Below are 27,911 nucleotides of genomic sequence, written 5' to 3'. Positions count from 1 at the left end.
TGCCTATAACAGATCAACAAATGCTGTATTTACAAGATCAGCTCCTCCTCCAAAAGGCTGCAAAGAGGACAAAATGCCTGTATGCCCACGCACGAGGTCCAGGGCAACAGGTCCTGATAATATGGTGTGCTGGAGTGATGGGAGGGCAGAAACACTGACCGCTTATTGCTGGCTTGAGATCACTGGACTTGCAGAACAGAGCTGTTCCTAGGTGTCTGTAATGGGAGAGCTTAAGGAATTAAATTTGGAAAATACAACATATTTGAAAGAATTTTCAGATATCTTTGTCAAAAATATTATTTATACAATATATCACATTAATTAAAATGCTGTGTTATCAATATTACATGAGAGACATATATAAGTTTTTTAATTTGTATGAGGTTTAGAGGGATACCAAAATGATGATGTTTTGGGGTTCTATTAATGACTCTTAAGAGGTAAAGAAAAAACAATAGGTGGCCACACTGTAAGCATACTTTTTCCTCACCTTTAGATATTGAGCTATGAGGATATGAAGATCCCATCGCACTTTTAGGAGTAAATTCTAGCATTAATTTTATGAGAGGTCTGTTGCTCCAAGGCAGTCTTCTTTGTTACCTAATTTCTACTAAGCTATGTCATTATAAATATGCTAAGTTTAAATAAAGATGCTCTTCTTCTTTCCTCTGGTAACTCTGTCACTGAAAAGAACAGCTAGCATTCTTTTGGGGTTTTGGGCTTTTTTGCTTCTTTTTCTATCCTTTTTCTCTGTGAAATTTTGAAATTTGTATTTGGAACATCATGACAATGTACTTATAAAAAGGGAAGGATAAAAATAAAAATAGAAAGATGTGTAGGAAAGAAAACTTCATAATTCTTACAAAACTTTAAAACTGTGATTAATGGTAAAGAGAAAGAGAACAGCATGGAAACAATAGCTCGAATGCTGGAGAATTCCATACAGTTTGATATTGAAAATGGAACCAACTTTTTTAAAAATCCAAAGATCAAAAATATGCTTTGGCAGTTTTTACCAGATTTTTTTTTGTTTGTTTTTTTTTTTTTTTTTGTTTTCTCAGCTCTACATCTGATCTAAATTTTATACCACTACCAGTATTTCACAATTTCAAGCTACCCCTGAAGATACAAACTCCTTTACAGAATGTACGCTGCCTGTTACAATCTCCTTCAGCTTGAAATACAGCAGAATAAAATGAACTTTTATTGCAGAAGTTCTTTCTGCCAGAGAAGTCCATACAGGAGTGCTCAGAAAAGCCAGCTGTGGCTGTTTGCCTGTATAAATCTGGGGAAGTGGGTTTTTTTGCCAGCAGAGACGTGAAGGGGCACTTGGTTACATGGTTAGATTTGATAACTTCTTTCAGAGAAGTGAATTCCTCAAGTTCATATGCTGAAAGGTTGCAAGTACAGAGTGAGCACGAAAATAGGCTGAAACAGTTGTTCCAAGAGATGTACATGTCCCCACATTACTATTGGGCTTGTTCCTATGTGTGATTACTAGAACTCTTTTCATTCTCTATTCTCCCAATGAACAAGATGACTCCTTTCTTTGGTTTGAAGCATCAAACCTTTACCTACTTTCATGATTAACATGGAAAAAAGAAATTTTCAACATTATCTGTTTTTTCATTTTCTGTTGGATAATCAGTGTGATGATGCTGAAAAAGGAAGCTCAGACTTTGGCCATAATAAGGCCTGTGCTGGCTGGGGGAAGGCTGCATTGCCATTGCGAAATCAGGAATATGTATTTTTGCTGACAAGAGGCAAATTTATCATGCAGTCCTTGTTGCAAAGTAACAAATAATTATAGTGAAAAATGCAGTAGCTGAATGGGGATGAGAGATTCTTGCAGCCCCTGGCTTCTATTCTGCCAAAGTCTTAGAGTTCTGTTTCATAGTGGCTCCTTGGGCAAAAGGGAAAGGGAAGGTTCATACCTGAAAGCACAGTGAAGACAGCAGCAAAGGCATTTAACTTGAGCCCATCTATCACACTGCTTGAATGAAAGAGCTCGAGGCACATAAGGCTGAATCCGACGACTAACAGCATGATGTATAACACCTCGGATACTACTGATAACCACAGGACACCTGTAATGCACAAGAGCAGCAACCAGTCACTTAGTTGGTAAATACTTGCAAGAGGTTAAAGTTTTTAAAAATTGATTATGAAATCAGGACTATCTAGGAGTAATTGTGTATTCAGAAAGTTTAAATTTAAAATAAACCACCACCCAAACTCTGAAAAATAGAAAAAGTGGTGAATGAAGAGGTGAACTGCGGCAGGGTGGTAAAGATTACTGAAGAAAGAATAAGCTGTTGCCTAAGATCCCAGTTTGGCTAAAGAACCTCTTTGGGTATATCTAGAACCTCTTGACTCCTCTAACTCAAAGCGTAGGACACAGAATTTATTTTCCCTCCCTGTGTCGTGGATGAGCAAAATTTAATGGTGGTGATGGCATGTTAGTACCTTACAGGATGTGGGCTGGTGGCAGGTGAACAGGCTTGGATACCTTTTTCTTCACGACACCATTCAAAGATAGTATTTTCAGTCCAAGTTTCAAGATACATATCATAGTGTAGCATTGGGGCATTTACTAGAAACTGTTTAACAGAAACTGGTGTCCTGCAGAATGGCTGCTCTGACTTGGGGTGTTTGGATCCACTGCACAGGTCTCTGCTGTTGGGAGCAATAGAAAGACAGCCAGAAGAGAGGTAGGGTCGAGCCAGCTTTTTATAACTCGGCTGAAGAGCTGCAGATACAAAATTTGGACTGCCTTCTGTTTTCTCAGCCCCTACGTACAATCCCTCGGAGGAAGGGCAGAGTTGACGTGTCCTGTTTGTACTGCACGTTTGGCAAGACTTTGAGGTTGTGAACAGGTGAGTCTGGCAACATTTGGTAGTGTCTGGCTGAGACTGATTCATCCCCTGTAGGTGTCACATTTGGAAATTTGAGCACAAAGCCTCTAGCAGGATCTGCTGAGTCTTTTAAAGTCACCAAACCATGAATAAATTTGAGAGAATGGGAACAGATGATAATATCAAGTCCCTGCCAAATTTCTGATCTCTGTTTCAGCATGAGAATCTGCTAGAATTCTTCACTGCATTTGCTAACCTGATTGCTAGAGAATTCACCTGGAAACTATAAGCAGTGATGGAAAATTTCAGCCTAAGCAGTTGAAACATGGAAAGTTAAGCATCTGAAGACAATGGCTTATATTAGAAAGCGTTAGCTGTAACCATAGAGACTGCTACAGGCTTCACTTATATTAATACATTCTCTCGTCACTGTAAGAACATATGTGTGATAATGCCTATAGTTGAGCTTATCAAACCAGATATGCAGTCTCACTTCTGTCAAATATTGGAGTGCCCTCTTAGTGACCAGATTGATCCCAGCTCTCATTTTTTCTGGGAACTCATCTCTATAATTGCATCTAATTAATACATACTATTTGTTGTTGCCACTGAATCTGACCTTTTGAGGTTCTAAACAGTACTATAGAGACAGTAACAAATCAACCTTTTAATTTCTTACAGTGGCTGCATGCGTTTTTATGGGTAATGTTGCATCAACAGCATGCAGCTGTTTACCTCACAGTCAATTTGGTATCAGGGCAACTGGCACACTCTTCCAAAGAGAAGTAAAAGTGAGAAACAGTAAGGGTGTTGTTCTGTTCAGCAGGATTAAAAAGGGATTTTGCCTCATTTTATTACAAACAGAAGTTTCAATAACAAGGGAATGATGAAATGGTTTGAGTTGGAAAGAATTAGATCGTGTAAACCTGGCCTATAAACTGAGGCAGGAGAGAGGTCTAACTAATGATTTTTAATTCATAAATGTTTCAGCCCAAACTTGAAAGAGTAATATACAACATATCTGCCCAGATGTTTATTACCCCGTTTCAATTCTTGAGGGTACTCACTGCTGGTATCTACACACAAGAGCAGTGCTGTAGTAGTGACTGCAGCTCAAGACTGTGGTGTGGCTATGTCCTCTACTTCTTTGGGTGAACAAGTGGCTGAAGGGTCAGGCTCAAACAGTTGTAGTCAAGCGGTAACATCAGGCTGGTGGCCAGCCACTAGTGGTGTTCCACAGGCTCAATTTTAAGGTCAGTTCTCTTCAATGTTTCTATCAATGACCTGATCACAGGAGTTGAGTACACACTGAGACAGTTTGAGGGCTGATACTTGCTTAGTCCCTCGAGAGTAGACAGGCCTTAGAGAGAGATCTTGATACATTTGAGTGCTGAGAAATCAGCAACAATTTGAAATTTAACAAGGAAAAATGCTGGATTCTGTCCTGGGACAGTGTCATCCTTGACGGATGTATAGACTGGGGAACGTGACACTGAAGTGCAACCCTCCAGAAAGGGATCTGTGGATTTGGTTGATGGCTTGGGGGTTCAGTTGATGTACATCAGCTGTATACAAGTTTTATCTGTTGCCCACCTATGAAACAGTGCTTGAAGCTGGATGCTGTAGACACAAGGGTAGTGTGCTTGAGAAATTACAGGAAGCTGAAGCACATGTCTCTAAGGAAGGTTCCAGGTTAACATGTCCAGAAGACAAGTGAGGGGATACTGCTAGAGGCAGCTTTATGCACCTTCAGAGTGACATACAAGGCAAGATAGAGAGAGCTTCACCTTCTCATCCTATAGAAGAGAAGCTGAAGGTCTTGCTGTCTACAGCTGCCTCACGGAAGGATATAGATAACAGAGTCAGACTCCTAGAGTTGAACAGGGTAGTATAAGACAAAATTTGGCCCTGATGAGCTGGATCTGATGGAGATATTTTCAGGAGGGGCTTGGACTCAAGTGTCCAGAGGCCTCTTCCACCCTAAACCATGTTTTAGGGGGCCCTGATTATATCTGGAAAGAATATGTCTAACTCTCTCTATCTCTATCTTTCTCTATGTCTAACTATGTACACTGAGTATCTGCTCTGTGACTTTTAAAAATACATTTAGTGTGGGGAAAGTAAGTCACACATGCCGTGCTTGCATGGTTATGAGTATGTCCTGTCCTAACTGCTTTGATTTTTAATTTCAATCTGAAATAATAACTTCCAGAAAGTGCAAGCTATATCTGGATTTTGCATCTTCCTGTGGCTGCCAGAAGCAGAACAGTTGATTCAGGTTATTAATTCAGGAGACAGTGTCTTTCTGTTCTGTGCTGATGGTGAAGTGATCTCCCACAGCTCTTCTCTCAACATGAGATTCATGAGGCAGTCACTTGGCATCACTTACTTCCACTTACAATCTCTTACAGCCTCCTGCCTGCAAAGTAGAGAGCTCCTTCTCTTGAGGAGACCTCAGTTATCCCAGGTGACAGGGAAGAAATTCTCCAGAGGATTTTTCTCTTTCTCTGTCTTCTCTGCTGTCACCTTTTCTGTCTGTCTTATTTCCAACCAGCCTGTGTCCCCTGCTCCAGTGATTTGTATGGCCTAACTTAGCTTTTGTGAAAAATCTTTCCTTCAGAAGAGTCACAACTTGGTTCATTTGGAGACTTCCAACTGGATGTCTTGTATCCAAGGGTCTGTATTCTTATAGATCACTGGCTTTCTCTCATTTTTTGGTCTTTGTCCCTTTTATGATTTTTTTCCTTGCCTGTTCATCAAACTAACTGTTATTTGTGCAGGGAAGGTGCTGTGGGTCACAGGTGGGGTTGTCCTGAAGCTGAACACCACAGAATGTGAAGCTATTCCTGGACATAGAAGGGTCACCATCTTCAGGACAATATCTTTGTGGAGCAAAAGCGCTGGAAGTCCAGGACCTGGGCTGAGCTGCTCTCCTGGAACTTCAGATGGCAAAGCTGGGCCTCACCGAAAAATTTCACGTAAGTCAACTTACATTATAGGACTCCTACCTCAGAAGGAATAATATCACCTTCATATCATCTATCTCAAGACAGATTGCACTCTATGATCACTAGCTTTGCTTAAAAGAAAATATTGTCCTGCTGGAAGCACATTTTTTTTTGTCTATGCTTCAGTGATTGTCCAGAGATTCTGATTTTGTAAGAAGATCAGTAAACTAGTAATGACACTACTAAACTTCATGTCTCTGAGCTATTGTTATTTCCCGAACAATGGACCAAGAAATTGTTTTCTCTATGGAGGTCATGGTGAAAAGCATCTGTACTACCTCCCTATAGACTTAGCCACTGCATCAGCACTGTTACATGTCAAGGAAATTAATTTTCCAGCAACCCCAAGCGAAATGAACATACTCTTCATTGTGAATGAAAAGATAACTGTTACCCATATGATTGCTGAAATTTTAGGAGCTCAAGTACATCATGAACCATCTGACAAGATCAGTCCCTTGCATTTCTGTCAGACAGTGGAGGGCAGCATCAACATTTTGAAAGAAGATTCATAGGTACTGAATGAATTTCTGCAAAGCTGGTGATCATGTTAAGTACAACTGCCAGAGACAACGTGGTAACAAAAGGATGTTTCATGTGAATGAAACAAACTGATATTTTTTTGACAGTGAGGTAAGGAAGCTTTACCTCAGCCTGCAATGACTCTCGGGGCTCAAAAGTTCTTCACAAAATGTGAATTTGTGTCAGGTCAGCCCTGATCACCAGGGAAGACACTGTGAGTGAACACGCTATTACCTCTCACCAAGGAGTGCTCTGAGTCAGGAATCCCCAGTGAGTTTCCTTTGAAATAGGAATTCTGAAAAAAGCCCTAGAAATTCTGCTGAGAACTCAAGGCATCAGACCACATTTCAGTGAATTCCTGATTAAGGAACCCAACGAATGGTGTGGTTAATGACTTCCAGGAGTTTTGAGCGGATTTTGACTGGTTGGTATCCAACGTAAGAAGTATAAATATGAACTAGGATAACTGCTGTTGTTGTCATAGGTTATTCTGCCGGTATGCATCTGGACATTTTCCTTTGGAGTAAGAAACATTAAGGAACTGTTCACAGTATCTGGAGCAAAAATACATATCAAAGCACCAAGTGTTCTTTGTTTAAATCCACTGTGACTTTGTGTCACAAAAAGGCAACAGTTGCTGACTTCAACTTTTCTGAGAGAGAGCTCTTGTTAAACTGACCTCACGAATGTCGAGAAGTTACTGACACGCTCTTCTGTGCTTTTTCCCCATAACAGGCAAAGGTGATTCGTAGTTGTTTAGTGTAGCGTTATTAAAGCCATTCTCAGACTCATTAGCAATTTGGACTGAAATACAAAGAACTTAGATACCACCTAAATGGGATTATGTGCAGGATGATGAAGAAGCAGTTGCTGCTGTTTCTGGAACTACAAAGCTCCATAATTCCAATTACTGTTGAGCTTTTGAGATTAATACAGCTGACAAACCAGTTCTAGAGAGTTCAAATACACATCTATGCCTCCTACATTCACATGCAGCCATAGAGTTTTATGCATACTTGTTGGCAAATCAAAAAAGTTGATTTTTGGTGCCAGCTCACTATGCTAACAGCTTCTGAAGCCAATTTGTGAGGTTTTGTCTCCATATGAAATAACGATATTGAAATCCCCTCCTGGCTGCTTCTCCAGGCTGGTCAGGTCATGAAAATGACTGTCAAAGATCCAGTATTAGTACATGTTCTCAAGGCAACACTGAAGAGGTGGCCAACAGAGCAATTGCTGTTAGAGTTCAAAGCATTTTTAATCCATAAACATGAGCTTGTTTGCATGTAAAGGATCTCTTCTAGGAAAATATTGAAAATATTGTTGTTTCTGAAGGAGATTGCTGAGTCATTTTAGCAATGTTACATGCAGCATAGGCAGCAGGGGAGATGGGGGAGTTGTTGCCCTTGTTCGTGTTACCACTAACTTATGCTCACTTGCCTTTGAGAAACTGGGGTCTGTATGTCCTGCTTTATGAATTTAACACTTGCATTGGAGATGGGAGAGAGAGTACCTGGGAATGAATCCTTCTCTTTAGTTTATTTTTCGATGATGAAAGTCCTCTCTGTAAGCTACTGTATTAGACTTAAACAGTGTGAGGCACCCAGAACTTAGTAACTGAAAAACTGGGGGCAGGCCCTTGCTGTCACCCTTCCTGGGAAAGGAAGTGAAAGGGAGCAGAGATGATTGCTGTGGAAAGAGTGACCCCAGAGGTCCTCTTGCACTTCTTTATTCCTTATCAAGATCTAATTCTCAGAAAGATGCTGACCATCCATAGTCCTTGGCACTGACACAGTGGTCCGCCACATGAGGGAAAAATCTGTTATTTCTTTAATGCTCAATTCCAGAGCTAGCAGTGTGATGCTGAGAGCACACTTGGCAGCTGCAAACATGTAGCAGGTGCTGTTTTCATAGACCTAATGGGTGTCTGGTTTTGCACTAATAATTTTTAAGGTGTTCTGTTTACCTAAGCAGAAAGGTATTTCCTCTGCATTTTTGGACGTGTCTGCTTTGTTCCTCCTGGTCTATATTGCCGTCCCTATGTTTCTTAACCCTGACTGCCACTGCTCTGCTCTTCCATACTTACCCGCTATGTTGGAACTGACACCTGAATCTCACTTTAATCTCTTCTGTTCAAGCTCAGTACAAGAGTGAAGAGAGAAGATAGGAAAACAATAAACAAATAGGTCCACACTGAGAAGTGTGTATGTTTTGGGGGAAAAGCATTAAAGTAAGCTTGAAAGAGCCATGTAAATCTCACACTTTTCTTCTGATGATTTCAGTCATTTGCTGCTCAGCTGCTCCAATATTGGGTATTAAAAGCTAGAAATATTGGAGCGATCAGTAAGAAATGGTGAAAGGAATAAACACTGAGCATGCTGTTGTGGCTGGCATAGGGACTCAGCTCTGAGCAGTCAGCCCGTCAGTTGGTTAATGCAGTCTCATAATACCGGACTGTCTGCCTGCTCCTCTTGTGCTGCAGTGTAAAAAACCTGGTAGAAGTAGATCACAGATCTGTGAAAGACGTTTCACCAAAGCAAAGTAAGCTTCATGATCCTAAAAGCCATCAGAGATACCCAAAACTACCTGTTACTGTAAAATAAATGAGACAATCTGATAGATAAAGAGACTGCAGTTTGCGAAACATAGAATCATAGAATAGTTAGGGTTGGAAAGGACCTTAAGATCATCTAGTTCCAACCCCCCTGCCATGGGCAGGGACACCTCATGCTAAACCATGTCACCCAAGGCTCTGGCCAACCTGGACTTGAACACCACCAGGGATGGAGCATTCACAACTTCCCTGGGCAACCCATTCCAGTGCCTCGCCACCCTAACAGGAAAGAATTTCTTCCTTATATCCAATCTAAACTTCCCCTGTTTAAGTTTTAACCCGTTACCCCTTGTCCTATCACTACAGTCCCTAATGAAGAGTCCCTCCCCAGCATCCCTAAAGCCCCGCTTCAGATACTGGAGGGCTGCTATGAGGTCTCCACGCAGCCTTCTCTTCTCCAGGCTCAGCAGCCCCAACTTCCTCAGCCTATCTGCATACAGAAGGTGCTCCAGTCCCCTGATCATCCTCGTGGCCCTCCTCTGGACTTGTTCCAACAGGAACAAGTGTGTGTGCTGAAGACACCAGAACTGCACACAGTACTCCAAATGAGGCCTCACAAGAGCAGAGTAGAGGGGCAGGATCACCTCCTTCGACCTGCTGGTCACTCTCCTTTTGATGCAGCCCAGGATATGGTTGGCTTTCTGGGCTGCGAGTGCACACTGAAGCCAGCTCATGTTCATTTTCTCATCGACCAGCACCCCAAAGTCCTTCTCCACAGGGCTGCTCTGAATCTCTTCTCTGCCCAACCTGTAGCTGTTCCTGGGATTGCTCCAACCCAGGTGTAGGACCTTGCACTTGGCATGGTTAAACTTCATAAGGCTGGCATCAGCCCACCTTACAAGCGTGTCAAGGTCCCTCTGGATGGCATTCCTTCCCTCCAGGGTATCAACTGAACCACACAATTTGCTGTCATCCGCAAACTTGCTGAGGGTGCACTCAATCACACTGTCCATGACCGTATGATAAATACCTGAAACTGCTTAGGTGACAGGAGAAATGCCAGCTGTTTTGGTTTTGTTTAGCTTTAGCTCTTCATTAGTTTATTTATTTTGAAAGATGAGGTGGAGCTGTGAATCATAAAATGATTCTTTTCTACATGATGATGTGTTTCCTATGACTTTTTATGGTTCTGCCACTGAGCTTGGTTCTTAATTTAATCATATGTAGGGCACTGATTAGACTGTGGAACATCTTTGTGCTTATATTCTCTTTTTCCTGGTGTAGTAGTAATATAGTGAGTAGAATAATATAGTGGAAAAGACTAAATCAGGACTATCTCATATGCTTTAATCAACATATTTGAATTAAATGCTTCCCTTTGAAGACCTACATTGCAGGGCTTGTAGTCCTGTACTTCCACCCTCAGCACCAGGCTTAGAAGTAAATTATGTTCAGACCTTGTGGCTAGCATTGCCCACAGAACCAATGTTCTCCATGTCTCTGGCATCACCAGCATGAGAAGCACGACTGCTGCTTCCTTTTTCAGAATTTAGCTTGAATTCTGCTCTTGAGCATGGTTTTATCTTTGTATATCTAATTAGTTTTTAAAAATAATTTTAATGATTCTTAACAGATGTGTAAGAAAACACAGATAAAATGTTACTAACACTTTTTTTTTTCCTGTATATTTAATCATAACTCTCCTAATACAAGTGCCCAGGTACTTGTCTGTGTAGGTATGTATATATCCTATTGAAGATATATCAAGAAAAATGCAAGCAGAATACAAAATATTCAAGAAGACAGTAGAATTGGACTACTGGACTGTCTTGGAAGGTGTATAGTTCTTGTGGAAGACACAGTTACATTTCTTTTCATTGGATGCAGGTCTCTGGTCCTTTTAGAAAATCTATCCTCTTTTTTTCCTCTCAGGAACAGCTATCCAGCTCACAAAAAAGGTTTGTTTTTTTAAGTTGGCTATTACAAGTTTCATTTGTCTCTTTTCCAGCCTGAAATCTGTTCTGTGTTGTGCTTCTCATACAAAAAGTATCCCCAATCTTTGACCATAACTCTCAAACTCTTCTTTCTATCTCTTTAAATTTTATCACAACTTTTCTGAGCTGGGGCTGGCAGGGGAGGGATGAGAGGTGCACACAGAGTGCTGCAGATGGGTACTGCATGTGGTGGCATGGTGACTTTTTGTTTTGTTCTTTATTTCCTACAATGATGCTAATAGTTCTCTTCGTCTTTTCTTAATCTCTACAGAGCAGTGAATTAATGTTTTCATAGAAGTGTCTGTCACCATTCCAAGAACTCTATCGTAAGGGGAAAAAGCTAATTCAGAACCCATCACTATATATGTAAAGGTAGGATTACTCTTCACGTTCACCACTTTGCGTTTATCAACATTGAATATTATCTCCCATTTTCTCTCAGTCACTCAGTGACTGAGAAAGATTTGTGGACAGTTAGATGCCTGTAGTATACCTAGTATCTTTACAGTTTTCAAGCTTACTTGTCCTTTTATATGAACCTTTTAATTTCTTTTAATCAGCTCTTGTTTTTCTTGCATTCCCTTTTTCACAAGTTTTGTTTTTTTTTAAACTTACATTGCTTCTGCAAGGATGCTGAATGTCTCTCTCTGTTAGCCACAGATACAAGGTATATCTTGCTAACATTTTGAATCAAGTTCACCAGGCCACTCAGGAATCTCAGGGATAAGAGTTACAAGTTTCCCAACTAATTTCTCCATGCTCATAAAGTTTGTCCAAATTTTAGCCCCTCCATCACACTGAGCACGACATTTTCTCAGTCTAAACATGGGGTTTTGAAGCCTGCTCCTACAGTTTTGTTTTCTGTACTTGCATCTTCTCTGACATCAAGTTTAACACTGATAGTGTAAGCTGTCCAATGGGTGATCACTAATGTAATTCTGTATTTTTTATCTGGGCATTGAATCCATCCACAGGGATTGTGTTGCTCATAAATGACATTACCCTATTATTCTGATTCAGCTTTAGTACATGACATCTGCTTTGTCTTTTGGTGTCACCAGTACCAAGATGTTATTGTCCTACTAATTATCTTTCTCCCATCAAATTTCTGTTACACCTATTATGTCAGTATCTATTAAAATCAGGCATCTAGTTTTTCTTCTCATTAACTGCTGTTGTAGAGCTGGCTCAGGAGCATGCACATATTTGGCTCAGCTTTTTCTTTTTCTGTCCTGTGTTTAGGTGAGACTTTATTTATTTGCCGTTTGCCATGTGCTGCTTTAGCTTTGCCAGCTACTTTTTAGACAATACAGAATTTTTATTGCGTCATCTCTACAGGATGCATAATCATGACCTGCACTGAGGACATGCAGAAGGCATCTCCTGCCTCTGCCAGTACAGTTTCCAATTTAAAAAGTCCCCTGTAACATTTTGGACTGTTAAATGTTCACTAGCAATGAGCATTTTCCTTCTTCAAGGTTTTGTCTTGTCTCAGTCTCCATGGTCTCTAAAAAGCTTTGTTTATTTTATGCATGTGAATTTCCCTACATATAGGTGGAGAGCACTGCAAGATAGGCAGCTGATGATGACCTCCTGCTTTGCCATTCATTATGGGTATTCCATAGGTACCACAGCTGAGGCAAGTGATGTCCTACAGAGAACTGGAGTAACTTAGATCATATTGTACCGAACCAGTAAGGAGTTTATTCTGTGAATCCTCTCCTATGTTGGTGTGACCATCTCTAAATTTTGAGCCAAGACTGACCTTTGAGCCTATTCCTGAGACAACTTCCCAATAGGAAACCTCACGTCAGTCTGTGCTTGAGTCACAGCCACTGTTGAATCCATCCCAAAAACTCGAGGGCACCACAATTCCTACAAATCCTCACTCTTCCCCAGCAAAGTTCTTCCAGTGCAAATGCTGTTTCCAACTCTTTTCCACTGGATATATCCCAGCATTCACTTACACAGGATTTTGGCAGATCGTGATTCCTGTCTCTGTGTCACTGTGGTTGACAGCTGACATTTATGCATTTATAGAAGGGCGTTTGAATCCCCACACAGTCCTAGGCAGGGGGAGGAACAGACCTGTATATGTGTATAGCTGTGATGTTATGCTGGTCTGTGAAGCCATTTATCAGATCATTTGATGGGGCATACTGCTATCTTTTGCCTTTTATTGTGCTGCCGCTGTTTCCAGACATAATATTTGGCCTTGGTTTCTTCCTTTGAATGTATCCTCCATGGCCTCTTCGAAGTCTTCTTGGGCACAGATTTGAAACAGTGGGAAAGGGGAACTAAAAGGTACATCAAAAGGTGTGATGGGAGGAGTAGAGTGGTGGACTGTGTCCCAGCCTCAGTGTTCTCATTGGGTACTAGAACAGGGAGCTTGTCAGAAAGATGTTTTTAGCAAGGTTTACAGCAGCCCAAAGGGAGAGGAGAGGCCACAAGCTGCATTCAAAACCAGACCAAGTAGCTGAAAACTGAGTGTACTTTTCAGCATAACAAGTAGGTTATCCTTTTCTTCTTTGGACAGGGTGGTCAGGCACTAGCACAGGTTGCCCAGAGAAGCTGTGGTATGCAGTGTTCAAGGCCAGGTTGGACAGGGATTTGAGCAACCTGGCCTTGTGGAAGGTATCCCTTCCCATGGCAGAAGGGGGTGGAACTGGATGATCCTTTAGGTCCTTTCTGAGACAAACAATTCTGTGATTCAGATTCAGCGATCCAAATATTCAACAGGAAGAAAACTTGATTAAGTTTTGTGGAGAAAATCCCAGGAGCAATTCAGAACTGAAAGATACGGTTCAGCCTACTGTGACAGTTTCCTTCCAAGTCATTTTGGAAATACTTGTTATCTTACCACTCACAACTGTAATGAAAACTAGAAAATAGCACAGTTTGTGGGACCCAACAACATCTGCTCTGTGACAGCCCAGTAAAATTCCTGATGATGCCCAATGTAACCAGCTATTGACCCATCATCCTTTGTTGACAGTGAATGGCAACTGTCAGAAGAAATATTTGTGGACATAGAAATTTGGGGTTTTTTTAGTTGTTATGTACCATCACCAAGCTCATTTTGTTAAGCAAATTTGGCACTAACAACCACCAATAGCTAATAAATTCAATGTTAGGCTTACAGGGTTCTGACAGATTGCTGGCAGCTGCCTTAAATGCACGGAAGAGCTCTCCTAGTGTAGGTTGGAAGTGCTTATTTATACCACACTGTGGGTCTGTTTCCCCCAAATTTTGCTGTCTCCTTTTAGCAGATGTCATTGGTTCAAAGGGTATAACAACTGATCAGAAATGTAGTATCCAGCTACACTAGAGATCAGCATATATGGATTAAAGATAGCTCAAGTATCACATTTTTACAGCAAGAAACCTTTTCATTTATGAATGCAAGATTTGTGGCAAGGATGGAGTAAGGCCTCACCATAGACAGTTTTATTTTACTTTGAGTTTTGGTGATTAGCTTTTCTATGCTAAGGAGGTTTTAAATATTATTCAGGCGTTTAATATAAACTTGCTGTTTATTTGTGTTTATTGGTGTAGAAGAGACTGGCTGTACAGCTAGACTAAGTTTGTTCTTAGGCTTCATTTTAGCATGTCTTATAAATGGAAGATGATGTGCTGAGAAGTAGGCATAGGCTGCAACAGCTTAGAAGTTGATCAGACAGATGTTGTTTCTAGATCAGGGAAAACCAGCTCAGAAGAAAACCTTGGAGAGTCTGAGTGCTCACTTGCAGTAGCAGAGCATGTATTCACAGAGACATTTTAGGTAATCGAAACCATGAACAACAACTTTTCAGTAGTAAGTAACGCCAAGAATATATACAGAAACTGAATAAGCTGAAGTATCATTGTGAAGATGAATGCAGTCCAAAAATTCCCAGTTACACAATGGACTGTGGAAACCACAAATATGTTTGTATAACTGAACTCAAATTTTGGTACTCACTGCATTTTATCATCTCTCATTTACTTAGAAGAAGAATCATGAATCTGTCCCAATGTTGTCACTGTGTGTAACTGAGTAGTTGACAAACCTCTGACTATTAAAGTCAATGCTAGTGAGGGGATCAAGAAATTAAAAGAGTGGGCAGTTTCTTCTAACTGGAAAAGAGCAGATTAATTAAAAAAGTTACGGAATTCTACAGTGAATACAAGTCAGGCATCACTGACTCGCAATTTTCTCTTCAGATGTGGTGAAAGGATCTCTGGACAGTACAAGACTGATGGTGAAAAATTCAGATTAACTATGCTGCAGTGTCCAACTTGATCTACAGTTGTGGAATTTATCCTGGTTTTATGAGTCAGATGGTCAGCACTTTCCATCCCTGAAAGAGCATTCTCCTCTCTTTCTGTCAAAATGCCTTACAACTCCATGGAAAGACTTCAGAAATAGATATAATATTCTTTATGCCAGCACACAAAAAAAGTATTCATTCCTTAAAATGGAAAAATAGAAGAGTCTAGAAATACATACTGATGCCATGCAACAACTCTAAAAAAGTTGCTGACAGCATTTCACACAACTAAAAAATATACTTAAAGTGAAGCACTAGATGCTGTTTTGGAAAGTGTGTGGGTGATGACACCAAGCATTATGCACCATAATGAACTTTCACAAAAAATGGATAAAGCACAAAAACATCCCATTGTCTTTCTAACAGACACATGGTACTTGTTTTGGGTCTGTCTACTAAAAGCGTCACGCAGTGCCCGCTAGGCCTAGTACCGGGAAAGGCAGAGGTCTACCATAACCCAGGTTTCCTTTTCAGTTCCTTTTACATCTTTATCAATGGACATCATATCTCCTCTCCCATGTCACTCTTTTGGGCTGAAGAGTCTTAGTCTCGCCCTTGTACAGAACCTTCCAGGACTCTGATTATTCTTGCGTCCATTCTGTGAGCTGGACTAAAAAGAACAAAATACCACACTATATAAAGGCAAAGTTTTCAGATGTATACAGTCCTCATGAGACAGAATACTCTCTGCTCTGTCCTCAAGTCCTTTGCTAATGCTTTCTAACAGGTAGTTTGTTTTCTGACTGCTGCCGAGTATTGAGCTAGTAGTTTCACAAGAATGGTTATGCCCCAAGGTCACATTTGTGTGTGTAAGATTTAACTCAGAGCCCATTAGTGGCAGTAATCCCAGGATTGTTCTTCACTTATGTGCATAATTTATTTAGGTTTATTTACAATGAATTTCACAGAGACTGTCTCTGTTACTATTTCTTGCTCTGAAATACCCTACTGCTTTATTAATGGTAATTGCCCTTCTCTTTCAATTTGTCCAGCAGATCGGCAATTCAGACAAAGTACAACTGTTGCTTACACCACTTGCTGCCTCTCTGTCAGACCTGATGAAGGTACCGTATGCCCAAAAGGTTTTGTGGTTTTCTCAAATGATTTAACAAAATACATCACTTCTTTGTACAAACATGAATTTCCATCTGTCCTCTGGATTCTCCAGAAGCCCATTGTTAGTGTGAAGGACACTGAGAGGCTTGTGCACCTCTCCAGCTGCGGGCAGAGTGTTCTGTCTTGGGCAGGAACAAGATGAGCTCAGCTGCCTGGTTCATTAATTGAATTCTACCCATTTTTTTTCCTGATAAATACTAATTTGAAATAAGGTTAAACTGCGATTGGGAATTTACAACTCCAATACCAGGGTAAAGATGATGTTAGCAGCTGTCTCTATGCCTTTGTATTTATATATATTTTTAAGGGTAAATCAAACAAACAAGCATCTAGGTGATGCCTTCTCACAAAAAGACTTTTGGTACTGTGACTGCAATTTTCTGACCATAAACGTCTTGATGGCCTGGGGAAACCATGTAGCATGTCCTTCCTCACTAGACGGAGAAGGGGAATGTCTGTATTATAATATAGATCTTTATTTTCTTAAAAATTACAGCTGAATGAAATTACATCAGAGAAATGACAGATCTGCATTTACTGAGTAAACAGCAGTGTTAAACCCTTAGCATTTGTTTCACCTGGCTGTATGTAATCTGGATGACAGGTATGTCCTTGTGTGCTTAGGAAGCAGTTTTCCCTGGCACTCAAGCAAAAGTAACAATACTGATACTATTTGTGAAATGGGAAGTCTCGACTGTTTTGTCTTACCTTTTTCAGAAGCCGGGGCAAGGTCGATAAAACTTCGACATTTTTCACCTTCAAAAGAAAAGGATTATTTTAGGACATAGAAGTGGATCGGTTTTGCTCTGCCTCCTCTTTCTGATTGGTGTTTCTGCCACCTGAGTCTCTATAGTACTACGCAGAGAGCAGACATCTACCTGTGCCTCCATCCTGGACCAAAGCCACAATGCTCACAAGGCTGGACTCTCCCTAAGGATTACAGTTCCTTCACCGGGAGTATGAAATACAGTTAGTGAAGAAAAAAGTGCTCTCTGATAGTTGAACCCTAATGGGTAAGCAATGCTCCTTCCCAAGGCTGGGAGCAGTGTTCACTCCAAATGGAGTGACACAGTGCAAAGCACTGCAGGGGTTTGCACTGGGAGGGCACTGGCCTCTTTCATGAACACTTTTGCCTTCCTCCTCATTGTCAGGACTATGCCTGTGCCCCACCAGAGTGTGACCCAACCTCCCAGTGCCAGGAAGCATTGCCATGGGCACAGACATCTCCATAGATAGATAGGACACATGTGACTAGCACAGACTAACCTGGACCACAAAGCACAAAGCAAGATATGCAATTGCATAGCATTAAAAAAAAACTGTTAAAAAGGCAAGCAAATGCCTTGCTATGACCGTCACAGCCCTGAGCCACTCCCTCTGCTTTGTGGCTGCTGCATCCATTTATCCCTGGAAATTAACTTTTCACTGTTTAGGTCTCCACCTCCACTTTTGCAGGCATTCTTGAAAAACCTATTGCTTCTGAGCAGGAAATGTGTCTTAAGGGTGGATGTTTTCACCTTTCTTTTTTACTTCTTCAGGCAATCAGAGATTATAAAATAAGTCCTTTGCTTTAGATGCATTTGTTCATCAAGTGTATGTATTTTCTTCAACATGATATGTTCCAAAGTGACCAATATCCTGCCTGCCCTGAGGAATCAGAGCCCAGCATGCCTGACAGAGGTAATGGAGAAGAATCCATTTTGCCCTTCAAGACTTTAATTGATGCAAAGATATAGCAGTAGGATTTTTAGTAGTTTTGCTCAATTTTAATTGCACAGTCAAAAGGCTGATTTAGGAAATGTGAGCCATTAAAAAAGAATAAACAGTGAAATGCTGTAGTGATGTTGAAATCAGTGTGTAATTTCTTCTTGGTTCTAATTAATTATATGTACAAACCAATATAAAATGTTAATCTTTCTGGTGTCTTTGTTGCCAGGATTGAGATAAACATAACCGTTCAAATGATAGCTGTGTTGAAATAACAATCTATTATTATAATGCTATTACTACCACTTTTTATTTACTTTTTGCAGTTTTAAACCTATGCTAAATATGCTGAAAAGTGTTGAGTACATAGTCTGTAGCCTGTTTGTGTATGTACGAGTTCCTATAAGAGAAAAGGTTCACTTCACATTGAAACGAACATTTCAGTATCTCCATGGCAGGGGGTAGGATTCCTACTCTGCATCCAGGCACTGCCAAGAGGACAGTCAAGAAAAGGAAGTGACACTTGACTTATCAAAGCACCATCTCTGTTTCCAAAACAGTAGGTAGGGCGGTCTATAACTGAGCAGAAGGAATGTCAGATGAATGAGTTATGAAGTTTTGGGGCAAACAGACTGAAAGATACCTAATGGATGACAGAAATCACAGCATCACAGAAGCATTGTGTTCACAGGACCCTGCAGGTCTCCTGTTCAGCCTCCTGTTCAGAGCAGGATTATTGCTAACACCTGATCAGATCAGCTGTGACTTTTCCCAGCCAAACCTTGAAATACTTCAAGGATGGTGATACCCATTATTTGGTGACGCCAAGGATGGGGTTTCTCTCCTGCTCTGGTCCCAGGGCTTCACCACCCTTCCTTATACCCAACTTCTCTAGCTGTTCTGTCATCTATGTAGTCATCCTTTCTTTATTTGTAGGGACAAGAACAGGCCCAGCTCCCTAACTGTCTTTGCATATGGGGTGTACTTTAGGACTCTGACCAAGAAATAAAGAGAAATAGGTGGACTATAAAATATTTTGTGCTGTAAGAATGAATCATTCTCATCCAGAGACTCCATGTTTTAGGGCGTGAGGTGTGTTAGGAATGCATTGACTTAAAATCAAGGGAATACAGGGAGAGTAACCTTTAAATTTGGACTTGATATAAGCAGATTAAGCACAATTTTTCATTCTAGCCATATGGATCTATGTTTTGGGTTTGGTTTTATGGTTTGGTTTGTTTTCTTTTCCAGAGGGAAGTTACTACTTTTATCACAATTTTAACCTGACTTTAAACTGGTAGCATTGAGTCATCTCTCACCTGTGGTTCCAGTGAATCTGAAGCCATATTATTCAAAACCTTTAATAAATATCATGTTATCCCAAGACAGCCAAAGGGGAATGGCATTTGCTACTACAGAAACTGCACAGCTGTTCCGAGAGCTGGAGATAAATGGTACCTTTCAGATACATGGCAAGGTACAAAGCCTCTCTAACACCCATAGGTACTGAGGAAACTGATGGTACCACAGTATTTGGCTGCAGGTGCCTTGTCTGCAGGACAGGTGTAGAGAGTGTAATCATGTGCTATTTGGAGGAATGTGCATCCTCATCCTCCCTTAAATTCCTTGACCAGAACATTTCCCCCAGGAGAGCTGGCTGTGGCTGAGGCCTCCAATTTAAATAATGTGGCCAGAAAATTCTGGAGTGTCCAGAAAATGCCCTTTTGGTGCCATAGCACAAAGAATGACTGTAGATGGGAGACACAAAAGTGCGGAAGGAGGTCACACCCTTTTCAGCAGCTGATGTCTGGATTGTGCCTGGGTTACTGCTAAAGGTTTTGGTATGAACTGCACAAGCAGTTCCTGATGAAGAACACTTCCCATCATTGTTCCTGTTGCTGGAGCATTGGAAACCTCTCCTTCATTTCAGTGGTAACCACTGGTGGTATTTATAGACCACATTCATACTTCAACATGCAGACATGCATCTCACTGAGAACTGAAGATGTCAGCAGTGCTTTCACTGTTCCTCTTAGGATTTATTCTAAGTTATTTTTGGGTATCTTGTATAACTGATCTCTTAAGCCCTCTTAAGTTTAATTTTAGACTTGGCAAGAGTTTATCCTGCTGTGCTGCCCTTTTCCAGATGCATTTTCTCCTCATAACCATGCTCCTGGAGAGTCTTTAGAGAATACAGAAAAGGCTGTTTAGAGATGCAACAAGAACAGCGTTTAGGTTTCATCCACCTGATAGTCCTGCCACCCTTTTTTGGCAGCAATTCTGACAGAGGAGAAAGCCAAAGAGTGATTTCTCTTGCACATAACTGACTTAGAAAGGACCGACCTGGCTTGAATGCTCTCCACTTCCATGAAGGAACAATGGCCATGTACAGTGTATATGAAGCATTCTGGAGCTCAGCAGTGTTAGAGAGCTGCTGGAGGCTGAGTAGAAAGGACTGACCAACCACCTTAACACCAATAAGAGCGTCTTCTAGGGCTTCCCAAGGGTGAGGTAGAAACATCATCTATGCAAGCCCTTGCAAATGCATTCTGTTTAACCAGGCTGGCTCTACATGGGCTCAGTTGAGTCTTCTGGGCTACCAGAGAAGGGGGCATGGGTCATAGGGACTTCTAGGACTGGGTACCAGCAAGAGCCCAAAATTTGCTTGTGTTTTTCTCTAATTTTAATTGATTAATCTAATCCTGGATATGTGTATGGGTAAGTTTATTTGTAATTTGCTAGGGAACTTCAAACTGAACCAGCCAGAGAGTGGGAGGAGAGATCTGAAAAGCCCCAAGGTCTGAGCTGGGTAAGAGTCTTGAGGTCTCGGTATGGACGATAGACTTAGAGCCCATGGTAACATCTGAGGGATCATTAGTGTGATGTGCTTGTGTATCTACAGACAGAAGGGGTGTGCACGTATCAGTAGTGATTTGCAAACCTGCTCAGCCAGAAAGAAGGAAGAGGAATGAACTTGCTGAAAGTGATGTTGTGTTTCTGTGGGTGCTGTTTGGCACAGCTCTCTCTAGGTTGGTCTGTGTGGTCACATTAGTGTCATGCATGTGTATGCGTGCGCGAGTGCGTGTGCTCATGCACGTGCGTGCATCTGCATTTAAATATGTGCCTAGCCTGAACTGGGAAGGATAACAAGAGCAAACCATCAGGGGAGGAGAAATTCCTGGGTCTTAAAGTTCCCTGGGCTCAGTTTCCCAAGAGCATGCACAGCAATTCCTCAGCCAGGCTCATTGAGAACCTTCTCATTTCATGGCTCTGCAGCACTGGAGGTCAAAAGCTTTCAACCTCCTTAGTAGATTCTACTGAAGAAAGCTTGGCTTTGAGTTCTGTATATTCTTAGGAAACTGAAGATGTGGATTTTATCACATGTCAGTGCCAGGGAAACAGAGAGAAAGTTGTGGCAGCATAATGAGATGATCTCTCTGTCTTGCTTCTAGCATGAGGCCCATACTCTTTCTTGTCTCTCTGCTGCTCACAGCATGGTGGGAAGTCCTGAGCTTCCAGCCCTTCCAAGTCTTTGGCACATATTTCTCATGGAAATTGTCTCATGTCTGCAAAACCAAATCACTTCAAGAAAAAGTAGGGTGCTGTGTGAAAAGCAGGCACTAATCTGACTGAGCTGTGCTCTGGAGAAAGTAAGTGAGCTGGTATGAGTAAGGCTGCTTCAGGGATGGGAAAGAGGCACTGCAGAACACTGCTAATGAGCAGTCACACATGGTGGAGTGGTTACACATGTGTCCTGTCACCTCAGATAGGTAGACCCAGACACCTCCCTTTCCCTAGCATGTGGAGATAGTGGGGTTTGCTTTCTTACCTTCTCCACTGAAGTCCTACTTCATAGTGTCAGACACACTTTGTACAGCTGTGACTCTGTGCTGGAAGCAAATGCTTGTTCCTTTTACTTTTCTCAGGCAGAGTTCAGAGGCATCTGTACCTCCCTAGCCTGAACAATAATTTGAAAGCAAAGGCTTAGAAAGAGAAGTGGCTTTTCCAAATCCTCCAAATTCAAAACTGCCAGAAAGTTAAGACAAATGGATCCCGTAGAGCCATCAAGTCTGCATGATATACTGGCCCCAGGGCTCTGGGCTGCTTGCCCCATTAAGCTCTGCACACCTTGTGGGCATTGAAACTACATTGCAACAGACCAGATGTGCCTAGCTGCAGCTTCCAAAGTGGATGCAGGCTGGATCCATCTATGGGTCTATGGAAGATACTAGGGAGCATTTAGAGAGCTACATAGGGCAGCTGGAAAGGCAGGTCTAGGCACACATAGATTAGGTCTAAACTACAGAGCACAGGTATACTTCCAAGCCCAGGGTGCACACTGGAATGACTCTGCCTTTGTGAGACCCACATGTATTCTACTGTTTCTTCCACCAGTTGTCTAAATTATGGTTTGCTTGCTCCTGACTTTAGGACCCCTCACTGCACAGCAGTGGCTGGATTTGTCCAGAGTATACCTCAGTAAACTGGTGGTTTAGACTGGAAAGGGGGAAAAGGGCAGAAAACACAGCAAAAAGCATAGGCTTTAAGACAAGAATCTAAGTTTATAACATGGCTGTTGCAATAATAAGGACAGAAGTTGATATCCTGGATTACACATATTGGGCCTTTCCTCTCCGAACCAGTGATAAATGCCTCATTAATAACCAGGGCAGCAAAATAAAAACAGCTCTGAAAAATCCTAGTTTGTATGTCTTCCAACTACACTGGTTCAAAACATTCTAGTTAAATAGTTTGACTTAAAAGAATTCCGGTAGTTCTGACTGAAAGAAGGATCTCTGTTATAACTCTGCTTTTCATCTTGCAGTAAAAAGAAAAAGTTGTCTGTATTCACTTACTCTGCATAAAATTTTATGAGTTCAAAAGTACAGTTCTGATGAAAATTTAAATGATTACATTTCATTTAAACAGCATTCCCTTTTAGTAACACTCTGGCTCCCAGCCTACAAAAGACAAGGTCCCCTTTTTCCCAACAGGCCCTAACAAATCTATATCTCTCCAATTATATCTGCAGTCATGTAATTTTGATGCAATCCCACATCATCTACTGAGAGTAAAATCATTGTATTTGTCTAAAAAAAGATATAACCCCCAAGGGATCCCAGCCTAGACTAGACTGAGGACTCCAACACAACTTCAGTGAAATAAAGTATTACATCAGGGAAAATATAGGTTAATGAGGTCACTCAAACTGAGCCGTATCAGATTAATTAATGAGTGAAATATTACACTTTTGATTAAACTGATCCCAGACAGACTATTTAATTGATTTTTTTCTAATAAAAAATTGAGTATTCAGCTGCAAAATCAACATTTTCCAGTTGGCTGTGCTGATTTGGCTGGAGCAATATTTTCTGCTGGAAAGTAAAGTTCATACAGAATTATACTAAAATATGTCTTGAACTATGAAAACAATTGGCTTTTTCTCACTCTGATAGCTCTCATCCCTAGCTACTGCCCATCAACATTTCTCTTACTTTCAAATAACCTGAGAATTTGTTCAGTTTCTCAGCTTCTGCTGAGGCAGTTCACAATCTTCTTCCCTTTTGGGGTTGTTTTTAAATCTGACTGCTACACTACTGTTCTCTTTCAGCAAACTTCATTCTTAAAACTTTCTACCCTTTAAAAGGGAAAAACTTGAAGATTTCCACTTTTTCATTTCAGGCATGAAATGAAAATTTCCTCAATTCACATATTCACAAAGAAATGGTAACAATTCTGTTGAGAGGTGTAATCCACTGTGGAGTTTCCTCTTTGGTTCACTGGAGCAGTAGAGAGCTATGTAGAGGGCAGAAGGTGTGGGAAGAGCAGGCAATGCCTAGCACGCTTGTGCTAACTGGGACTAAGCGCCATGGAAACTGCATTTTCTGTGCTAAACTCTTCCTGATGTGAAAAATCTTGCACAGTATCTGAAAGCAAACATCTCCACAGGCTGCTCTCAAATCATGTCTGACTGAAATGCATCCAAGTCATAAGACTCATCTGATTATCTTGGTGAGACCTGATGGAGGTGTATACACATCTACCATTTGGAGAGCTGGAAAGTGGTTCAGATTTCTAAATGATTGGGAGAACCAAGGAAATAGTGGTGCTGAGGGAGGCTTTCAATTATTCTCATGTCAAATTTGACCTGACTTTACAATCCAGAAAACATTAAATCAACAATTCTGAGGTGCTCTTAGCATTTCAAGTCACAGAATGGGAGGAGTTTTCACCTCTTCATCCCACAGGTGACCATCTGCCACACTGTGCTTACTCTGTTAATTGTAAACATGCCAAAATAAACTAGTTATCCGCTGTCCGGTATCTGCGGGACTATAAGGTCTCCCAAGAAAACTGAGAAAAATTAGAAAGGATGCTTTTAACAGAAGATGTAGCTGATAATGTACTTGTATGAAGTACTTATTGTATGTACATTGTTGTATGAACTACATCATTTTATGATGTGTGTCATGCTTTCTGCATTTCCCCAGATGACTGCATTAGCAGGTGCATTTAGGCTGGTGATTAGCAAAGATCAAAGGATTAAATAGCCAATAAGACCCTAAAGTCCTGGTTGTAGAAGAAATGTGGTTCAACAGCTCCCACTCCTTCCACTTATTAGCTGTGGATCAATGTGGATTCTCTTTTAACCATGCCAAGTGCTTCTTTCTAGATAATGCTCAAGCAGAGTATTTGCATTGGATCTGTTCCCTAGCTCCAGAGATACATGAGCCAGGCAGGCTGAGATGAAAGTCACTGACAACAAAGAAGAAAACTCTTTTTCACTGGGATTACTGTAGACAATGGAAACATCAAAAGCTGATGTGTGCCAAAATGGAGGAAAAGACAGACTCAGGACAGAGCATTCCTCTGATGGCATGGCACATTGCTGTGAACACAGGTCCTCAGTCTGCAGCTTGAAACATGCACAAGTGACTGTAGGTAAGAGGAAAAGGGATTGCTGTAGGTAAGAGGAAAAGGGATTGCTGGAGGGGAGGCAACCTTGAATGTCAGAGCCTGTACTACATCAACCTGTATTTCTTCTCCACAGTTAACACCATAACAGTATTTCTTCCCTGGTTTGCCCATCTATTTGCAGCCTGTTCCTTTTAGCCATGGTAATTTAGGTTGCCTGTTTCAAAGCGAAGTCCAGAAACTTCTCCCACCTTCCCTACCCAAAGATGCTTTGTTGGTTGAGGGGTCCTGTTTTTCCAGGCAGGCACACCTGACTTGGAGTATGGAAACCGAGATAACTTTAACCTTTCAGCCACAGCCTAAGAGGTTAAATATAATATCCAGTTTTTAAAATTAAGTGAAAAAAGTTGTGCTTGCATTTATTCTCGTAAACCTTAATTTCTAGCTTCTACCTAATAACTTTGCAATAAATTCTCATTGAGTGTTTTGTGTTTTTTTTTCCTGGCCAGATTATGCACAGTGAAATCAGTCTGAATGATATTATGATGTGGTTTTTGGTCTCTCTGGATCTAGTGACTCTAGAAATGGTGGAATGGCTCTTTTTCTCAGTTAATTTCCCTCACTGTAAGCATGTTTTGTGTCCTTTTCCCCACCAAATGCAGCCAATTCAAGGTGGAATACCTTACACTGAATTTTGTTTGCCTGTGACTATTCTACAAACCATGCCATTCCATAATAACAGCATCTGCTTCTTGTATTTACTGTCTTCTGTAGTCATTTGTAAGCTAGATCAGCAAAGATTTATATTGCCATTTTGTTTACCGACAAGAATATTGAGTAACATTACACCAATTGACGATTAACAGAGGATCCTGCTATAAGCCACCCTATTCCCTGGTAAATCCTCATTTTGAGATCTGTCATTAGGCAAGTTCTGCTAATCTATATAAAGAAAGTTTTAAAATCAGGATTGTATCTGGTGTAATTTAAAAACCATAGTGATACCATGATGCTTGATATTCCATCTTGCATCTATTTCTGTAGCCCTAAATGCATCTATTCATATTTTTCATTAACTGACTTTGGGGTAAACATCTTTATTCTCTTTGAAATATGGGGCCTTAGTCTTGGTGTTAGTCTTCTAGCACTTTGAAGTTTATTCAATTTACAAAGAACTACTAGAACCTCTCAGATGGCTCCTTTAAGGTTACTGGATTAAATGGTTGAGGACAAACACTTCCAAAGAGAAAGGAACAGTTTCTGCTCATGATGTAGTGTGTAACTTCTCATATAAGGTGTTGTTCATTGCCTACTCCCTTACTCTCCTCTCTTATGGGTCTCAGCCTACAGGGACTTTATGTCCACATTTTATGTATGATAGATGTTGCTAGAGCTAGCAGAATAGCATAGTCTGTCGAGCAGAATCAGGAGGACCTAAAATCCAAAATTCCCAGAGCACTGCAGGCACAAAATATCCCCAACATGCTATAAAAAACTGAATGTGTATAATAAAGAACCACCGCCACAGTAACCACAGCTATCATGTAACAACAGGAAGAAAGCAGGAATATTGTGAGGAACATGAACAGATCTGAAGACTCCTACAGCTTAAATTCCTATGGCCAGGCCAATTTCTTCCTGTTGCAAAAAAAAAAAAAAGGGGATTTGTTAGGAGGAGTTCATAAGTGCTTTTCTGAAATAGACCTTTCCCCATGTTGTAAATGAAGGCAAAAACTTGTTACTATCACTGTTATATAGCCTGAAGGAGATTTCTTTCCTGATCCCAAATTAGATCCTCAGTTTAATGTTCAGTGCATGAGCAGACATATCAATTAGATACTGAGAAGCTGTAATAATGTCCACAGCAGCAAAGCAACCTCCTCATATACTGTCTCCACCTGTAGCCAATTTCTGATGGTTTGGAGAAGGCATAAAACCCTTCAGAAAACACGATATGCATTAAGTCAACAACCGTTTTTTTCTTGGCTCTCACTGGTGACCAGCAGCAACCCCAAAGCATGGATTTCATGTAACAGAATAGAGACATGGTATGAGCAAGGCAGTCAAACCAAGATGGCTCCTTTCAGACCTCCTTAAGATATCAACAAATCATCTATGCAGGACACTCACTCCAAGCTTCCTCATGCCAGAAACATTCTTTTGCCCTCCTACACTTCTTTCTGTGACTTTAAGAAGTACCCACTTCAGCCCATGAATATCCTTTGCCCACACTGCCCTCTGTGGAGGTGAAATCCAGTGACGCACTTTCTGGGAACCCTTCCTTGGATTTTCACTTTTTTTTCTCAATGATAAGTTACTTAAGTCATATTATTTTCTTAATATTTACCCATATATATATTTATATATTTTATATATAAAATATAAAAATATGCATAAAGAAATATATATAAATATAAATATTTTATCTATATTTATATATTTTATATATATGTATAGAAGGTACCATCACATCTAGATCTTTGATACATTATACTAAAGAGGACCAGTTTTTCTTTTCTCGAGAGATTCTCTTTTCCTTAACAACCTTGGAAATTCCACTCTGCATCTATTTCACCTCCCTCTTTTTCTTACCATAACTCTGCATGATGGCTTTAACAAAAAGCACAGGTGTTACCTGTGCCTTGCAAAGTGGTGCTGACTCTTTCCTAGAATAATACCTTTCCTTTGTATCACAGCACATAGCAGTTCAGAGACAAATATTGGCCCACAACTTATTTCCTACCTTTTGCCTGCAACTGATAACTCCTGTGACTTCACAGTTTTATGCCTTAGTGATTGGTGCTGTTAACCTTTTTTAAATTTTAAAACTATTCTTATAACTCTATCAGACCAATTCACTTTTTGAGTTATGCAGAAAAAAAGGCTCCTCCGTAATGCCAATATTCCCAGACTTTGTGCCATAGCACATG

The 27,911-nt window shown here is 40.8% G+C and overlaps 1 protein-coding gene across 5 annotated transcripts in view; it reads right to left on the bottom strand.

Moving 5' to 3' along the window:
* GSG1L (GSG1 like) overlaps positions 1-27,911 on the bottom strand; it is a 56,673-nt gene that overhangs the window by 21,879 nt on the left and 6,883 nt on the right. For all 5 annotated transcript variants that reach the window (XM_062639471.1, XM_062639467.1, XM_062639470.1 and 2 more), the window contains exons 2-3: positions 17,068-17,115; positions 1,935-2,087 (exon numbers count right to left, since the gene is read on the bottom strand). In XM_062639471.1, the coding sequence (XP_062495455.1) occupies positions 1,935-2,087; positions 17,068-17,115 (201 nt within the window). The remainder of the gene's footprint in view (positions 1-1,934; positions 2,088-17,067; positions 17,116-27,911) is intronic.

Source organism: Pezoporus occidentalis, unplaced genomic scaffold, assembly GCF_034315485.1.
Source record: "Pezoporus occidentalis ecotype Australia unplaced genomic scaffold, CSIRO_AGI_Poc_V1 ctg60, whole genome shotgun sequence".
Classification (NCBI taxonomy): domain Eukaryota; kingdom Metazoa; phylum Chordata; class Aves; order Psittaciformes; family Psittacidae; genus Pezoporus; species Pezoporus occidentalis.
The sequence above is the reverse complement of the archived record's forward strand: the minus strand, read 5'-3'. Positions and strand labels throughout refer to the sequence as shown.